The following is a 19521-nucleotide window of genomic DNA, read 5'->3' as shown; positions in this document are numbered from 1 at the left end:
CTCAGAAGAGATGGTCGTATATTTAAATTGCATTAAAAATGGCCTGTTTAGAACATGACATGCTCTTCTGTATTACATACAGAGTGGATGCCTTCATTGGAGGTGTGTGGTCTTTGGCCTTTCACAATCCTTCTGGTAAATGAAATGAGCCCATCGAATTCCAGGACATCAGAGGCAGTTACAGTATTAAATGACCAATGGCAGTAGTTGTGGGTCAGAAAGTTTTGTTCTTCGCTTGTGTTGGCAGTCTGCTTATAAGTGAGCTTTCTAATGTCTGATTACCAAAATAGGTAGAATGCACACAGGTCTCCAGGAGTAGGTGGCTTTTGAAATCACATTGTGAAATTAGGCACGAATACACAATTATGTTAGACAGTATATTAAGCTTTTCCCTTCTCCCATATAGTAGTAACCTTGGCAGAGGTATTTGTAGATTAAAAGGAAGAAAAAAAAAGAATGCATGCTAAGTAAATCAGCAGTATAAACGTAATAGTAGACATGTAAATTGTTAAATGTAGTTTATTGTGCTTAATGCTGTTTTAGGTGACTGCTAAAGTATTGTTTTAAGCAATCTTATTTTAAACGCTCCTGTTGGAGTGCCCACTAGTCGCCATTATTTCCATGTCTTTCTGGTAGTGCCAGTTGCCAGGAAGAACTAGAGCTTCATTGTGGTAGATGAACTTGAAAATCGTCACAAGACTATTACCTTGCTGTGCATACTGTGTGTACTCACAGGTGAATAAGTACCCTCTTTTAGAATTCTTCTGGAAAATGCTACTTCTAGTAATATTTTCCATTGCTCATTATGTAAGTCTTTTTTCTCTAAGTTAAAGAAACATCCTGAAGATGTCTGTTACCTAGATTTTGTGTCCTGCCAAGTGAGCCCTTTAAGTTAAACCTGATGTCCAAAGTACTAAGGAAGAGCTGGCATTTATTATCTACTGTCCATTGCTTTGTGTCTCCAACCCTGCTGACATAGCAACTCATTGATACCTTTCTGTGAGTCTGCACCTTTCTTCTCAGAAGTGTAGAGAAATCACCAATGAATTTTGTACATTCATGACATGTTGAGAGAGGACTGCAGCTTTTCACAATTTTTCAGTCTGTACTTTCCTTGATGATCAATAAGTGAAATCCCAAGTCTTCTGTAAAGCAGGTATGTCACAGTATTGTGGCAAATGCAGTGTCTGAGCCTACAAGGTGTCTGTGCTCACAAAAATCATTTCGCCCAACAAGAGAGTTCAGGTAATCAATTAAAGAAATCTTCTATATCTCTCTCAAGCAATGTGCAATTACATATTGCAAAAGAATTCCTAAGTCTGCAGAAGAGACTTAGAAAAGAGAACTCTACTTACCTGGAACCCTAAATCTTACCAGCTGAGCAAAGACAAAAAAGTTTATTTTTCAGTAGGTGATATCTTAGAGAAATTATAACATTTTAAGATACCCATCTTAGACCCTAAATCTTACCAGCTGAGCAAAGAAAAAAACACTTATTTTTCAGTAGGTGATATCTTAGAGAAATTATAACATTTTAAGATTTTTGCGGGTGGGGAAGTTTATTTCTTCCAGTATGAAAATGATATGTTATTTTCTGTGGTTATCAGAATCCTTAACTTCTGATCTAAGCTGATCAGAATCCTTAATGGGACTGTAAGGAACAATAAGTTTTCAGGCTTAGCTTTAGACATTACATCATTTTTTCTTTCTCTGAAGAAGAGCACATTTACTGAAGAGCCATGGATACTCTGTTGTTTGAAGACCAGTTTGGATCTTTTAATTCCTTGCTGGGCTGGTACTGCTGTTGAATGTACTCCAGTTCTTCTTCCTGATCGTGCTCCTTAGTATCAGTGCAAAGATGTTTCATGCAGAGTGTGCTGGGCAGCCGCAGGGCCCGGTTGATAAGCAGTGGAATGTGTTTTTTTCCAGCGGCAGCACATGGGATTGTGGCTGGTTTCCTGGCAGGCTTTTCAGTCTCCTGGCTAGCTGTAGTGCCAGGTGGCAAACTTGACCGTGGGAAAGAGGCAGGGATTGCCTCCCCATTCCTTTTAGTTTTCTACCATGTTTTAGCAATTTTCTCTGGAATTTCATTTTATTGAGATGGCTTTTCATATTTGTCTTAGTGTATGTAACTTATCTTACTCAGTTATTTTTTTATTTAATCCTAACCATTTAAAAACTGCTCCTGATCTATTAAGCTTCCAGACAACCTTCAGCAAACAAACTTTGAGCAACATTTCCATTTCCCTTGTGAAAGAGAGAGATAGTTGGTTTTCATTATAATGGCCATTAACTTTTTGTTCTATTTTCTTTTTATTTTTGAAACTGTGGGTGTATAGCCAAGTTCTAGAGGACCTCGAGTATTAAGGTATTTTAGTTTGTTTTATCAAGGGCACTTCTTCCAGTTCTTCTCTTAAAATGATCCACCCTTCTAATGGTATTCCTGCTATTAAAGATGCAGTGGTTAGTTTTAAGGTGTTCCAGATCCCATGAATATTTCCAGGAAAAAACACAGAAATAAAAGAAGACACAAACACACATGCAAGTAATACATCTATTCTCAGTTCTGTTAAAAGTTTGGAGGAATGTGGTAAGTCAAAATGCTTATAATAAGCAAGTTACATTAGCTAGCATAAGGCAAATGCTATGATAAATACAGCAAGCTGTTTGATAGTGCAGGTACCTTGTGGGAAAACACAAACTTTTATGTAACTTTAAAGTGCATTGAAACATTCAAAAAGGAGATTTTGTCAACAGGGAAGTCTTGTGGTTTGATCAGCTTTTCCCCTGAAACTTTGACTTATTTTTCATTACTACTTTACTAATGACAGAAAAGCAGTGCAAGTTTCTGAAAAAAAAAAAAAAAAAATTACTTCTTCCATCTAGAATGTATACAATATTTTGTTCATTCCTAGCTGATATAACTCAGAAAAGATTGTGATTCTAAATTAGATTGTAAGGAGCAGGACAGAGGTAGGCTTTCCTGTAGACACTGTAAGATGCAAAACTAAATTAGACTTGTAATGGATACTTGGGTGATTTACTGTGATTTAGTCAATGTGCTATTATGTTTTGTTGATGTGTTTATTGTGAGATGAAGCTAAGAAACTAAATATACTCTGACTATGACCCATGGTGTACAAGATTATTTTTCTTTTTAAAGCTGGTGCTGGTCTTCTCATGCCTCTTCTTCCTTGAACACCATTCATGTGAAACATTGATTAGCACTCTGGCAGTTTGTATATCTGAAGATCTAATTAACCACTTTAGTTACCTGAAGACAAATTGCAGTTATATAAAACCACATGATGTATTTAGAAATTTTAGTCACAGGAACCAGGTGACCTGTGTCCTGTTCCCAGCTTACTACAAGTCTCATTACTTTAATCTTAAGTAAATCATTTAACGCGTCCATGCTATGGACTGTGGATTCCTATGGTATGCCTAGCAAGAATGGCCAAATAGTAAAATAATTGAAAAATTATCTGCTTCATGTTGTTAAAATACTAGTCTAATCTCAAAACAAACTGAGAACCAGATTATAAAGCTATTAAATCTTTGGTTGAAATGTTTAGATCACGTTGGAATAGGGTTGGAATTTGATAATTAATTTAATTTTGAGATTTTTTTTTTTTTAAATACATTAACTTTCAGGGTTTTTTTCTTATGTCATGAGAAAGAGTGATTTTTTTTTTTCCCCACAAACATGGTGAAATTGCAATGCATCTTCTCACTCTACCATATATAGAGATTTTATAAAGTAAATATACTTATTTTGTATAGGGAAAGCATACTAATTTAACAGTCTGTCTGTCCTATAAATATCAGCATGTGAAAAAGTTGTTCTGTACCAGGAGTAGTTGTGTTGATCTTTTTAATGCCATTTACTTCAGGTTTTTAAAAATGTGTTTATATAACTTTTAAGTAGGACTTTCTTTTTTATATACAAACTGAATTTTATGTACACTTTGCCTCCAGTACTCCAAATATGGTATAAGTTTGTTTCAGAATTGCTCTAGCCATTCAATATGGAGGATAACTGAAGATCTTCTTTTGGGAAGGAGGAGAACTTGGCCCTTTGCAAAAATCAGTAGACATTTTATTCTATATACTGAAAAACTAAAATGTTCTCTGTACTCATCTTTCCACATATAATCTTGGTTTAACTCATCTGTTATCTCTTAATCTTATTAATTCTCTCTTTCCAAAGATATTTTTTTCAATTAATGTTTAAAATTAAATCGCAGACTCTCTAGACGCAGATCACTTTCTACTTACTTGAATAGGAAGATAACAAATATCACTAAGTTATTGGTAAAAACATATGTGGGCCATATATGCTAGTTTGCACTTAATATTAGTTAGAGTTTAAACATATGCAATATACAAGTATTCCATGACTTGGTACTGCACTGTAGATAGTTATTTCATTTCCTTTGTTTCACAGATGATGTATATACACCTGAGGATATTGCCAGACAAATTGGCATGGAGGTGGAAAAACCTTTGGAATATAGCGATACCTGGGAAAAGCCAATTTCTGGTAAGGTTAATAAAAGAAGACAATATAGTAAATAGTTACAAAAAATAAAAACGCTGCCTTTCCTACACAAAAACCACCTCCACTAAGAAGAGAAAATAATTCTTAGTCATCCTCATCAATACACCTTCTCTTGGCTTCAGGATGCTACTAAAAGAGATAAAAATAAGAATATTTCATGGTCACTACTTAGTCACTAATGTATGCCATATATTGAAAATTACCACCACCAGTGTTGTATCTGTATGATCAAACAGCCGCAATACTGTAAGCACTGATTTTTTTCATACTAATAGTTTCTACATAGCAAGGGAGAATAAGGTGAACGCATAACCAAATTGTCCTCCCATTTATGAGAAAGCTTTGTTGAATGTTAGGACTGTTGGAAAAATTAGAACATTAGGCTTGAAGCAAAATAACAATGTGGAGTAAATAAGGTTACAAGTTTTTTTACATATGCTATACCGGGCTTAGCAGTTTTACTTTTCTTGCAAGTCTTGCAATCATGTTTTCAAAACAATCAAAGTGTTTTTACTGAAAAAATGCTTCCCCAAATAGGCCTTTAAAAATAGACTTTTTGTATTTCACTTTTTTCTAGTCAGCTGCTTAGGAATTTTCTGTTTCAACTGAAAAGTTGTAGTATAGAGTGTGTTTGTATGCCACATGTATAGACACAAGCATACATACAAACATGTAAACACCCTTACATGTAGATAATGTAGATAATTTCTTTGTTTCATAAGCATAACCAGGAATAGAGCTTGTTTTAGCTGTGCTTTTTTACTGGCATAAAAACTGACTGAAAATAAAATATTTTTTGTTTTACCCTTGGATTTACTATTCATCTGCAGCTGCTCTTTTTAGTTAGATTTTCCTTTGAAAACATGTTATTAGATTTTAAAACACAAATACAAAGATATGCCTCTAACTAATTTATAAACTGCTGTTTGCTCCTAATCCCTGCTGAATTTCCTTTGCACCTAATTTATCTGCACAAAGACAAGAGCCTATCTTGACAGATGAGTTCTGATGTTTTATCTTTTTAAAGTTTATTCAGTCTGAAGATTGTACTTTGCAAAGATTAAGTCCAGTGTGATATACTATTAGCAGTAGCTGGATGCAGACTGTAAACTGAAAACAAGGATGGTGCGCTGCATTTTTGTTACTGAATGCCAGGCAGTGGTGTGTACTTAAGTAAATCCAGCTTGTGATTTGCAGACTGGAATTTTTTTTAGGCACATGGATTTGAAGGAACATCTACATCTGCTTTTACTCATCTTATGACATTAGGTTTTTAAAGTTAAGCTTTTAGAGCTTTGAAGTAAGCCAATACCTTGAACTGTAGTCATAAAAGACAGTTGGGTATGGTTGTGAAAATAGCTACTACTGTTTCATAATTTTCTTGTATACTTCTGTGATCTCAGCTCTCTTCATGAGAACTTAATATGTGTATCAAAATTCAGAATTATAGAATCATAGAATCATAGACTGTTTTGGGTTGGAAGGAACCTTTAAAGATCAAATAGTTCCACCCACGCTGCCATGGGCAGGGACGTCTTTCACTAGATCAGGCTGCTCAAAGCCCCATCCAACCTGGCCTTGAACACTTCCAGAAAAGGGGCATCCACAACTTCTCTAGGCAACCTGTTCCAGTGTCTCACTACCCTAATAGTAAAGAATTTCTTCCTTATATTTAATCTAAATCTGCCCTCTTTTAGTTTAAAACTATTACCCCTTGTCCTGTCACTACAGCCCCTGGTAAAAAGTCTCTCTCCATTTCTCTTATAAGCCCCCTTTAAGTACTGAATGTTCCAATAAGGTTTCCCCAGAGCCTTCTCTTCTCCAGGCTAAACAACCCCAACTCTCAGACTTTCTTCGTAGGAAAGCTGTTCCACCCTCTGATCATTTTTGTGGCCCTCCTCTGGACCCACTGTAACAGGTCCATTTCTTTCTTGCACTGGAGACCCCAGAACTGGATGCAGTACTCACAAGAGCAGAGTAGAGCGGGAGAATCGCCTCCCTCGATCTCCTGGCCACACTTCTTTTGATGCAGCCCAGGATACAATTGGCTTTCTGGGCTGTAAGCACACATTGCTGGCTTATATCTAAATTTTCAGCTACCAATATCCTCAAGTCCTTCTCTGCAGGGTTGTTCTGAATGTGTCTGTCACCTAGCCTGTACTGAGACTGGTGATTGCCCCAACCCAGGTGCAGGACCTTGCACTTGGCCTTGTTGAACTTCATAAGATTTGCATTGGCCCACTTCTCCAGCCTGTCAGGGTCCCTCTTGATGGCATCCCTTCCCTCAAGCGTATCAACTGCACCACTCAGCTTGGCGTCATCTGCAAATGTGCTGAGGGTGCACTCAATCCCACTGTCTATGTCATCAATAAAGATATTGAACAGTACTGGTCCCAATACAGACCCCTGAGGGACACTACTTGTTACTGATCTACATTTGGACATAGAGCCATTGACGGCAGTTTTTATATCAGGCTGTCTAGCCAATTCCTTTTCCATCGAATAGTCCATCCATCAAACCCATATCTCTCCAGTATAGCGACAAGGATGTTGGACTGTGTCAGAAGCCTTGCAGAAGTCAAGATGGATGACATCCCTTATCCACCAACACAGTTGTAGAAGGCTACCAGATTAGGCAGGCATGATTTGCCCTTGTGAAGCCATGTTGGCTGTCTCTAATCACCTCCCTGTCATCCATATGCCTTGACATAGCTTCCAGGAGTATCTGTTCCATGATCTGGGCAAAGAGGTGAGGCTGATTAATCAGATATTGCTATAAGTTAGCCAGTATTTGACTTCACTTTTAAATACATTTACTTTTTCTGAAAACCTAGTGTGTGTTAACTGAAAAATTTACATTTGCGCCACGTACGAGAAATGAAGAAGATAGGTTACAGCACACAAGAATTAAGCTTGATGTGTTAAGAGTCTGTCCTAAGAGGCTGCACACCCTCACACCCTCCTTTTTCATGAAGAGCGACAGAGTCAAGGAAATACATTCCTGGAGATTAAATAAATCTCAAGGAACCCCTGAGATTAAATAAATCCTAATAGTTCACCATGCTGCTGTCCTCACAAGAATCTATGCTATCACAAAAGCCTTAAATTCTATCCTGTGTCCTAGTTTACAAGCTCAGTCTCCACACATTGTTAATTATGTGTGGTAGCATCATAGACCATCACCCAAATCATTGTGGAAGTAGTAGAAGGGAAGAGTAGGGATTCTTGTTTTTCTAGAGTGCAGTATAGTAGATTCAATTGTGATACAGTCCACTGAATGTGATGTTTTGGCTTGCATGTAACTGTTGCGGTTGTGTTGTTCAGAAGATATGATAGAAACCACTGACAAGTCAATACTTGCATGTTTTTATCCCATAAATATCTCAGACAATCCCATTCCCTAAATATGGGCAGGGGGGAAATTAATCATGGATACTACCATGTAGTAGTAGCTAGGGTATGATGACTTATATATACAAAAATTTATTACCCTTTTTCAGGTCTTTAGGCATATTTTTTTCATCTCCATCTGGGGAATAAGAATGAATATGAAACCTACAAATGCTATTTTCAAAATCATTACATCTTCCTGAATTAGATAGAGCATTATTTCCTGTCTTGATCTAAGGGATTTAAAAAAAACGTGTTTTATAAGTGACTGCAAAAGTCCAAAAGGAAAAGGGAACAGAGAAAGATGGAGATGTTCATGTTTGTATATTTTAAGTATTTCTAAAAAGGCTCTCCCAAATGAGTCTTTGGATCCGCTCCCTTCTTGCCCACAGTCACTCTATTTATAGGGTAAACTAAGGTCTAATATGTAGGGCCTGAGGTACTCTGTGTAGTCAGTAACTCAGTATCAGGCAACTTACATATTTGTTGACATTGTCAGCTTTATAAGAATTATATTACTCTTGAGGATTTTCCCCTGTTAGGTACAAAAAGTCTTTTGTTACATAAATGTGTTGCACATATCTCCTGTTTTTTTCTTAAGGAAAGAAATGCAAAGGTGAATAGTGGAAGAAAAATCCTTTCCTTTGCATAATAAAATTCTTTATAATTGCCTGGAAAATACAGTAAAATATTTTGTAAGTATGAATTAAGAGGCTTAGGTTCTCCTTTCAGACCTCACTGTCAAAGGACCTGACCAGATAAATTTAATAGATATTGGCTGGAACTGCACATTGAAACAACCTAGTTGCGTGCTTCAGGAGTTTCTAACACAGTAACTGTCTCTAGCCATGTCAGTGCATGAAGTGACAGTGACTTTTTTCATTTTTCACTTTTGAACGGCATAAGATGATGTCCCTAATGATAAATTCCCTTTTGCTACATCTTTTGCTTCAAGCTGAGAGTGACGAGTTTGATCAGTTAGAAAGTACAAAAGATCAGAAATTTTGTGAGTAGGATACTGAAGATATTTCCAAGTACACCAAGGTGGTGTTTATTGTGGGAAGAAGTATCCTGTTGGCTGCCAAAAAAATTACCATTGACAGAAATGAGTAACTACACAGAAAATGAATCACTGAAACACTTGTACAAAATCCCAAAGGAGCTACATTTTTTCAGTGTAAGCTTGGTTTAGAACTCCATGGCACACACTTCCCAAAGAATTTAAGGCTGAAAATACAACTCATTTCAGCTCCTAATCTCACCTCTCTGCTTTTGATACTAAATCAGACATGAAACATTGTTTGAGAAGTCAGAATACAACTTGTAATGGGTTTCTGATTTTATGGAATTTGAGGTTAGATAATTAATAACACTGTCTTGTAATGTCATTCAGTAACTACATCACCTGGCCCTCAGCATCCTCCTATACCTCCTGTCAAGCCTACACAAATGCGAAGAAAACCTCTGCCTCCGAACACCGTGACTGGTAAACCAGGGAGACCAGGTATCTCAGCCTTTTCAGCATAAATATTTTATTATGTGTGAAATAATACTCAACTGACTAGCCGGGAATAGGAGAATTTTATAGTAGAGATCCTTTTTCTTTAATCTATGGTTCTATAGAAACTGTTCTTCTGGAACATACAGGCCTTGTGTCTTTTGTCTTCATACATAAATGCTTGTTTTCCTTTTGTTTTCCTAACCTAGTTATGTCAAAATCATCCCTAGTAAGGGACCTGAAACCAAAATAGCATAATGCAAGTCATCCTTTAGGAAGATCAACCTTAAGAACATTTCATGTCTACTAATAGCATTCACAGTTGCTTAATGTGTGTGTCAGATGGGAGATATTGAATATTATGCTTCAATTCATACTCCCAACTGGTTATTTGTAAAGAAATTCTGTCCCGTATATATGGCATATCCATTAACCACTGCAAATAATGAGCTAATAGGCACCCAGAAAACTAACCACACTGGGACATAGAGTGAGCTGAGTTATTTCATGTGCAAAGAGTTTAGCTTCATTCCTGTGCTACAGTATTCCTGCTTCTCAGTATCAGTGTAAGAGCACACAGAAACTTTCACATTTCCTATTTTATTTTAATTTTATCCTGAAGCTGATATTCAGTGTCCTTATGTATGTTTTGTCTGTGGATTCTATATAAGAATCCCTAGGCTAACGTTATTCCAGGTAGTCAGAAACTATCATCTCATTATGCTTAGCATCATGAGAAGTCCTTCCCTCTTCATATTACTCTCTGTAGTTCATTGGAAATATAAAGGTCTTGGCTCTGCTGTATTTCCTGTTGGCTTTTTTGGTTCGTTTCATTTGGGGCTTTGTGTGCTTTTGTGTGCTTTGTGTGCTTTAATGGCACTAAAGACCTAAATAATTCTTTACTATTTTGTGCAGCAGATTAGAAACAAGAATCTCCAAGCTGGATGAAACAAGCTGTATATTTACTCAACAGCAGAGCCAAGATCGAATTGTTGTGTCTGTACTTGCTGTTGATCGGTGGCGTTTCCTTAGTAATAGCTACAACAGAGCATAAGACATTGTCAGTCTTTAGCTGTAGCATAAAAAAATGATGACCTGATACATTTTCTTTTGCTTGTAATGGGGTCTATGCTAATTTTCTCCATTAAGTGTCTAATTAATTTACCAGTGTTTTGAAATTTCACCCTTTTTCCATACACTAGAGGCCAGGTTATGTGGTAGTCAGCAGTTACCATACCTTCCTAGGCATTCAAGATGGAATAAATTGGTTAGATGAGCTGGTCCTTCCTTGTGGGGCCAGTAGCAGATTTTCCTTTTTCTGTGTTTCCTAGTGTTTTATCCAGCTTAGTTTTAAACAGCATAATTGAGTTTCTTCTGGTTCCCTGGAGAGACTGTTCCACAGTACTAACAGGAAAAATTTGCCTCAGTGTTCTTCTTGGATTTTCCCTTTCATAATTCTGTCCTGTTTCTCTTTCTCATTAACACTGTGATTAATTCCTTACTTGCATCTTTCTTACTCATCCACTGGATGAGTATTACAGGAAGGTTTCTATGCAGACATTAAAAGTCTCCTGAATGGAAAAAAAGGAAATGAGAAAGTTCCAGAACCTTTGTGAAACTGGACTCTAATGAGATTCTTAATAAATTTCCACTTTATTAAGGAAACTAAGGGAAGATAGGGATTTTTGTTGTTTTAAACTTGGTTCACCAGAGTTCTGCCTTCAGTCACCAGGGTCTCCTGTGTCATATGTGCAGGGAAGGTAATTACATTATGTAGTTCTTGACTTTTTGGGGGTTGAGATTTCACAGTCATGCAGTGGTTATCTGGGAGTATCTGCATGTTTTGTGAATGTAGGTTTTGTCTTTTACAGCTATTTTGAAAACAATCAAGACATCCTTTACCATGGATTGTTTGCCTCTTAGAAACCTGTTTTATTTATTAGGTGATAACAGCTGAGGAGCAAAAGCAATGTCACATAATCTAAAATAATTTTTTAAATAGCTATTTAATTATGGGAGATAATATTGCCTATATCAATCAGTTTCTGTCCAAACTAATGGTGGCTACTACAGAATAGATCAGTTCAGAAAGAAAGCTTTTTCCCTTGGGTCGTGTAGTGTTATAAATGTTGAAAATGTTGGACTTCGTTGCATTTTTCTTACCTTCATTGAAGTGCATCTTAATTTCATTTAGTGGAAACTCCAGTACTGTTCTGTGGTTAAACTCTTAATGTAGACCATAGTTAAGGATTCAGTGTTTATTGTTACACACGTTCCAGCTCCAGCCTTGCTAATATATATGCTGTATTGAGAGTAGAAATGAAAGGACCTTACCTATATTTGAGGGAAGAATCCAAGTTTCAGTTGCTGACTTCAGCTACTCTGTCTTACAACTCATGAAGAAATGTGCTCTTTTATTTGAGAAACAGAAATGTCAATGCTGGTCATTTTGCATCCTTTTACCAGTCTGTATAGGATGGTTCTGTGCATTAAACCAGGTCATATTCTAGCTGACTGAAGTCCTCCAAGACAATCACCAAGTAGCAAAGAATTTTCTTACTGGGTTTCAGGAGTAGGTTATATTGGCAATAAGGACAACTCAGAACTTTCCTAAATCCAGCTGGAAGCTGTTGTATAAGTTTTGAGGGAATATCATAGTTTAAATGAAAGTACTTGTTTCATGAAGCAGTTGTCACAAAACTGGGTTCTGTTAGAAAATCAGAAAGCAATTTCACTCTTTTAAATAGTGACTGCCTTGTTGCCACAAGTTCCTCCTTCTGTCACTATAGCTAAACCCGCTGGACCAACAACACCTGTGAGGACAGGAACGTCATATAAGACACCAACAGCTTTTGCAACTCCAGAATATTATGGTAAGCATATTACAGACAGTTCTGGTTTCCTTTTTTTTTTTCTTTTTTTTTTCATGAACATAAAGGTTTCCTTTTTTTCTTTTGCTTCCCTTCCCTGAACTATATTGATGCATTGTATATTTAATATAAGAAGTATTCTGTCTGGGGTGATTCTCATTTCCTTTATGCCACTTTGAGACTCTTCTAACTTGCCTGAGTTCATCTGGCTGTCTTCTGATACACATCTTGGTAAATGCGAACATGACGGCCCTTCCATCTTCCTAGAAATCAATATATGCTTAGTAGGCTTTCAATACTATTCAGTGGCTACTTTAAAGTTGTGAAGGGAGTAGATAAGGCACTTCTTTTCCTGAACATTTCTTTTTGCACAGGACATAAATTCAAATTATTATTTGACAGTGACTGATAGTGCTCAACATGGTTGTGATATCCTCCTAGCTATCTGATCAAACTGCCACCATTTAAACAGAAAAAAATGTAATAGGGTAAACATAGCAGTTAGTTGGTAATTTGCCCTTTATAAAATTGGGAGTTAACTACAAGTTCAGACCTAAATCTCCTCAAAGTGGCATACAGGAATGGGTTTGGGGGAGGGCGTGCTTAGAATTTTTGAGCCAAAATATGCAGCTCTAGGTATATTGTCATAAATGATGCTGTTTCTAATTTTCCTGGATTTATAGTAATACTGAAATTCTTGTCTCCTTATAATGATCATGAACTCACTGTGACCCTTAGTGCTCAGTAAAGCAAGCTGGATGCTAGATTTATTAAAAAATGCTTGTTGTGAATATACTGTGTTTTGTCCATTGAGGTCCCTTGCAGTATTTGCATCTAAGAAAAGATTCTGTTCGGTATAGTGGGTATTTAACACGACATTGGTGTCATGAATCCTGACTGCTTTAGCACATTTCTGTTCACCAGTGTATTTGCCTTCAATTTCCTTCAAATTTTGTGGAAGTTGTACACTCTGGAGACAGAATTTGTGATTTCCTTGTCTCTATTTTTAGAGAAGTTCATGTGCCAACGTAATAGTGCTATATGTTCTATGAACATGAAACAAGCTCAAAGCTAAACAGCCAGTACAGTGCAAAAAGATCCTTTTTTAAAGGTCTAAAGAGCATTTTGCATATATTGCATGAACTGAATCCAGCAGCAGTCATGAAGTCTGTCATTGATAAAGATAGTATGGCTATCTTTATACTAGCAGGTAAGTATGGGGTTTACTTAGCATCACAGACAAAATGGAGTCCTTAAAAGGAAAACACAGACCTGGCAGCAAAGGTCTACCACAGAATAGCTTTACCACGATTTAAAATGCCAAATGAACTGTGAAATGCTGCAGTTCTAACACTGAAACTTCATATTTATTGCAAATTAAATTATAACTGTGTTTCCCACAGTTGATGCAACTGTCTTCAGCTCAAGTCCTACATCAGAAACAGATTCTTCAGGCAAACCAAGGTACCAAGGTAGGATTTTTATAGCTGTGGTATTTTTATTTGTGGGAATGTAGGAAGACTGACCTATCTTGCATCAAAACTATCTTGTTTGGTTATTCAAAGGCCAAAACTTCATTTGATTCTTTTCCATTTCATTTGATTCTTTTCCACTTCAGTATCAGATGAAAGGGCTGTAGTGCAGACCATCAGCATATTCTTGACTAAATTTTACTTCTGCTTTCTTCCCTGCTACCACCTCCTAGTTTACAGTCTTGCCCACAAACATGTTGTGGCTCTTCCTGTATGCCAGCAGTAGTACAACTGCACACTGTTCACATTCTGCCAAACCAAATTAAAATCCTCCTGTGGGCTTGCAAGCATACCTGGAGAGGTATTGCCCCAATACCAGTGCATCTTACCATAAGGGATATCTACCCATCATATATGCCTCACCTCTCATTCCAGGCTGTGCACATTCAGATAGTCTAGTAATATGGTAACATATACTAGACCAGATGATAAAGTAGTCAAGTTATTGCTGTTGCAGTAATCTAGAGAGTTTAGCAAGGTGAGATGACAGGAATAAGTGCTTTTGTACCAAAAGATTTTTCAGGTTTTTTCCTGGTCTGGTAAGAGACACTACATTTCTGAAGACACTTTCTTGCAAGAGCTTATTGGTTACATCCAATAGAAGTTTTAATTTTAGAACTAATGTGTTTGTCTTCAGTAGTCTTCCTAATTTTGATGCAGAGTACAAGACATTTGCTTCAGAAGGTTTGTTTCAAGGTTTGGTCCTGTACCACCGAAAATGGTTAAGATTTTGACGGTCACTTTAGAAACTGCAAGTTTAATGATGGAATGACTCTGGACTAAACTTGTTATTCTTTCTGGTGAAACAAAGATGTGATGGGCATTACATCTTTGTATTAGCATAGTGCTCAAAAGCTGCAAATCGAATTGTAGTGTCATTTTACTATAGAAGGACTAAAGTTAATTATCTTATTTTATGACAGACGTTAATTCTTTCAAACAGTGCGTATCACCCACTAATACCTTCAGAGTGATATTCCATCAGTGGTGCCAATGGGAAGGGGGAGAAGGCACTACAGATTCCAGTCTAACAACAAAAAAAACCCAACAAGCAGCTTAATATTGAATATATGGGTTTTATTCTTAAACATTTATGTTTCACTTTGACTTGTTGTGCAGATTTTTAGTTGGTGCCCTGAGATGGAAGTTGTGCACTAGGTGAAATGGCATTGACATTTTGTAAAAACACTCTGTAATAACAGCTCTTTCCTATTGCTCTTAGCCCCCCATGTCAAGTACATGAAGAAAGATGATGATGTGCCTTGCTCTATCACAAGCTCTCTTGAACATTTTCCTCAAGAAGAAGCTGGCAGCAAGGAAGAACCTACTCATCCTCCACAAAATCCTCCAACGAACCTCACAGTGGTGACTGTTGAGGGCTGTCCAACTTTTGTCATATTGGACTGGGAAAAACCAGACAATGATACTGTTACTGGTTGGTTTGATTTCTTTCCTTCATTGTATCAGAATACAGTATTTCCATCTTATTTTTACTTTCACAGTGGTTTTATGCCATTTAAAAAACACTTTAATCCCAAGGGAGTCTTACACCCCAGTGCTTTTATTTTGTGCTACTGTCAACTCCAGTGCGGATAAGAAAATGCTGCTAGATTAGAAGGAGATTTTCACAACTATATCATTGGTGTCAGTGGTGAAACAAAAAGATACTTAAGAAGTATAACTCTGTATCTTCTCTTAATTTCTGGCTTGTCTGTGTACAGGATCTGGTAAGATCTCGTCAAGAAGTTCCCGCAATGTGACAGTAGTCTTTATTATATAGATGCATACACATAATGCAGATATCTTTCTTGACTTGAGGATGTGGTTGATCAGTGGGCCAGACACAATGAAACCTTACATCCATCTAGTAAGTCACCAGAACTCTGCCAGCATAATACTTGAGGTAGCCACCACAGGGTCACCAAGTTCTCTATGTTAAAAGAATCTGTTTGCTTTTTTCATTTCCAAAGGAAGGCTTTTGTATTGAGAATAAATCCTTGTGAGTCATGCAGGAATCAGTACATAGACAGGTAAGCATGCAAGACGACCATTCATAACTTTTTTGTCGTCTTCTGTGTATCAACACAAGCTTACCAAAATTGAACATTTACATTAATTAACAACTCAAAATTATGGTTCTGTACTGTCAGGAAAATGGCTTTTGTTTTTACCATAGACATAAAACTTTCATTTGCAAAATCACTGGCTTATCACAGCCATGACCAAACAGATTTGGCTGTGTTGCATTACAGGTGAGTAGAACAGATAAGACTAGGAACTGTGAGGACTAAGACTTGATCATTAGCCGTTCACTTTAGCATGTAAGTGGGATGTTTTCAGATGTTGTTGTATATGTATGTCATGAGAGATTTCAGTGCAGGGGTGTAATTAGGTGAACTGTCACAAGCAAGGCCACTCTCTTCCCCAAATTAGTCCTTCCTTGATTTTCTAGAAATAATTACTAGGTTTAACCTCTATTCTTTCTTGCTCTCCCTGCCATTTTGAAAAATAATGAATGCAAAACCAGAGGGACACTCAAAACAAAAATTAGCCTGCACTTTTCTTCTGGGAAAGAGTAAGAAAGTTAGCCCTTCTGCTGGATTAAAAGGGAAATAAAAAGAGACTGTAGGCTAATAAAAAGTACCAACAAGAGAGAAGAATGGTTACCTGGCTTGCCTTCCACGATATGCTTCATCCTGGAAGAAAAGGAAGTGTGAGCTTATTGTTAACCTTAGAATTAGGCTGAGGATAGGCTTTCTGTGAACTCTCCCCCTTCCAGGCAGTTCTGCAATGGTTCTTTTTGTTCAGGGGAAAGCCTTTTTGTTGCTGTTGTCATTTGGAGGCCTCCTCCACAGACCAGTCCTTAGCTTGATTAGATCAGGTAACATCATTTAGTTTGCATGTTTTCTTGGAAGTAGACCTGCTGTTTTTCTCGAGTACGTTAATGAACCCACTGCAGCACAACCATTTATATTGTAAAAATAGAAAATCATTTCCACTATAGCTGGTAAAACTGTCAGCGCATATCATCTAATGATGAGAGCAAGGCCTAATTGCCTTCTGATACTATTTCCTTTCTTTTTCAATGCATGTTGTGAAATACGGAGTAAGCAATACTCGCTGTTTCTTCTGGGACTTCAGGTGGAAACCCTTTCTCTGTTCAGTTGTAATCAGCATTTGTAAAAGTTAACTTTCCATGAAGTTTCTTCTCTTCTGTAAGACTATTCTGTGATAACTAAGACACCTGGCATATCCTTTCCCATTCCAGAAAAGAAGATTAAAACCTTCTGCAGAATATGTGACTAATACTTATTTTGCTTCACTGAGAGAAACTTTAGTTTTCAATCTAGCTATCTTGCTATCTAGATGTAACTGCTTTCCCATAAATACCATCTTCATTCTCTTTAACTTCAATGTGTAAAACAAAATGTTTGAACTCTGTGGCTTACAAATACTCTCATTGAGCTTGTCTCCTTCGTCTTAACTTCAAAAAATTACTCAGTTAATGACTCATCCAAGGACACTTTCTGAATTCAAGAGAAGGCATTGAATCCCATTTTCTGAAAACAGTGATTACTTCATATTGGCACCAGTATGACATTACTTGTTTAGACGGACTTAAATCAAGTTTTCTGTCATCTCTTTTTATTTTTGTAGTTTATACATGTTTTTTCAATCATCTGATTTAGGCATCTGTCGTGGTTTAACCCCAGCTGGCAACTAAGCACCACACAGCTGCTCGCTCACCCCCCCCGGTGGGATGGGGGAGAGAATCAGAAGAGTAAAAGTGAGAAAACTCGTGGGATGAGATAAAGACAGTTTAATAGGGAAAGCAAAAGCCACATGTGCGAGCAAAGCAAAACAAGGAATTCATTCCCTGCTTTCCATGGGCAGGCAGGTGTTCAGCCATCTCCAGGAAAGCAGGGCTCCATCACATGTAATGGTTACTTGGGAAGACAAATGCCATCACTGCAAACGTCCCCCCCTTCCTTCTTCTTCCTCCAGCCTTATATGCTGAGCATGATGCCATATGGTATGGAATACCCTTTGGTCAGCTGGGGTCAGCTGTCCCAGCTGTGTCCCCTCCCAACTTCTTGTGCACCCCCAGCCTCCTCACTGGTGGGGTGGGGTGAGAAGCAGAAAAGGCCTTGACTCTGTGTAAGCACTGCTCAGCAGGAACTAAAACATCCCTGTGTTACCAACACTGTTTCCAGCACAATTCCAAAACATAGCCCCATACTAGCTACTGTGAAGAAACTTAACTCTATCCCAGCCAAAACCAGCACAGCATCACATCTTTTTTTAAATGCACTGTTTCAGACAGAACTGTGGAAACAGAAAATGTAATTTGTTGAGCCATTTTTTTGAAATGGTTACCTTGCTTGACTTTTAGCTATGCACAAGGCATTTCATCATATTGGGTATTCCTAAAAACAAAATTATGCTTCAGTAGTGGAAAGGTCTGACAAATAATAACCAAAACAGTGATCAAGCTTACCTCCTTGTTTTCATAAAGGCTTGCAAATATCAGGAACCAAGACCATTTAGCTGGTGCTCTGCTACTCCTGTTGTGTTGCCACAGAAATGTAGGGCAGTTTGTTGTCTCGTGCACTGAGACTCATGCGCTGAGTAACAAGCAGGTACTGGATGCGCTCAGTAGTTCTTTATGTGTGTGTGTGTGTGTGTGCCCACGTTTGCATGCCCGTTCACATGTGCTGTGTTTTCTTTTCCAACTTGAATGAATTAAAAAGTTCAAAGGCAGAAAGATTGAATTCCTGTAAAGTTACCTACTCATTCTCTATCTGGATGTACCTAAGGCAGTGGATATCCACCCTCTCTCCCATGCTTTCTAATAAACACAATTTCTCTTAATTAGCCAAATAAGGGCTTTTGCATGGTTTTTTTTCTCCATGGTGCACTCAGCCCTTGGTGGCTATATAGGAAAAGGTCTTTGTTTCCAAAAAGGAAATGCATAGAGAGAAAACACAGATATGTTTTAAACAAATACATACTAACTATCAATGCTAATGTCTTTGGTCATTGCATTGGGGTCTGACTTGAACAAATGATCTAAAGCAAAAGCCAGCTACTTACTTCCCCCTCCCCCCCCCCATCTGAGACACCCATTCCTGCAGGTCCATGAGTTTGTTTTTAAAAGGCAGTGGTTGGTCTTTTGCTGTTCATGGGTGACTGTTGTGAGGGAGGACTTCTGCACATGGAAATTTTTAAATCTTCAGTATCAGCACTAAATCCATCCTTCATGCTGACTTTCTGACATACTTTTAAACCTATTTTAAAGTTTTATGTTGCTCTGTATATGCTCTAAATAACTGAGTCTATTACAAGGTAAAGATAAAAAGATGCTGTGTAGAGGTCCCTTTTGAAACTATTACAGTAAATCTGAAATTCACATGTGCATACCTGTGATATATAATTGCTCAGATTGAATTGCTGTGGTTTAGAAGCTTGGAATTTTAGAACATAATTTTTAGGGCTGCTCTGCACTTCCACTTAATTGCATTGTCTTACATAATTTACCCCAGTGGGTTTGATGGCTGCTTTTTGCATAGAAGAGTGCAAAGGAAGCCATAGTTGCACAACTGAGGTCAAAATCGGGTCAGTTTGTGTGTGTCTGCTCATTTACATACCCATCTCCTACATGTACTAGGA

General features: G+C 37.5%; 1 protein-coding gene across 1 annotated transcript in view; it reads left to right on the top strand.

The window, feature by feature from the left end:
- ABI3BP (ABI family member 3 binding protein) overlaps positions 1 to 19521 on the top strand; it is a 167817-nt gene that overhangs the window by 125412 nt on the left and 22884 nt on the right. The window contains 5 exon segments of the mRNA XM_075514216.1: positions 4448 to 4543; positions 9345 to 9455; positions 12239 to 12322; positions 13723 to 13791; positions 15074 to 15286. Coding sequence (XP_075370331.1) covers positions 4448 to 4543; positions 9345 to 9455; positions 12239 to 12322; positions 13723 to 13791; positions 15074 to 15286 — 573 coding nt within the window.

Source organism: Mycteria americana, chromosome 1 (assembly GCF_035582795.1).
Source record: "Mycteria americana isolate JAX WOST 10 ecotype Jacksonville Zoo and Gardens chromosome 1, USCA_MyAme_1.0, whole genome shotgun sequence".
NCBI lineage: Eukaryota > Metazoa > Chordata > Aves > Ciconiiformes > Ciconiidae > Mycteria > Mycteria americana.
Note: the sequence above shows the minus strand (reverse complement) of the source record. Positions and strands in the feature narration are given on the sequence as shown.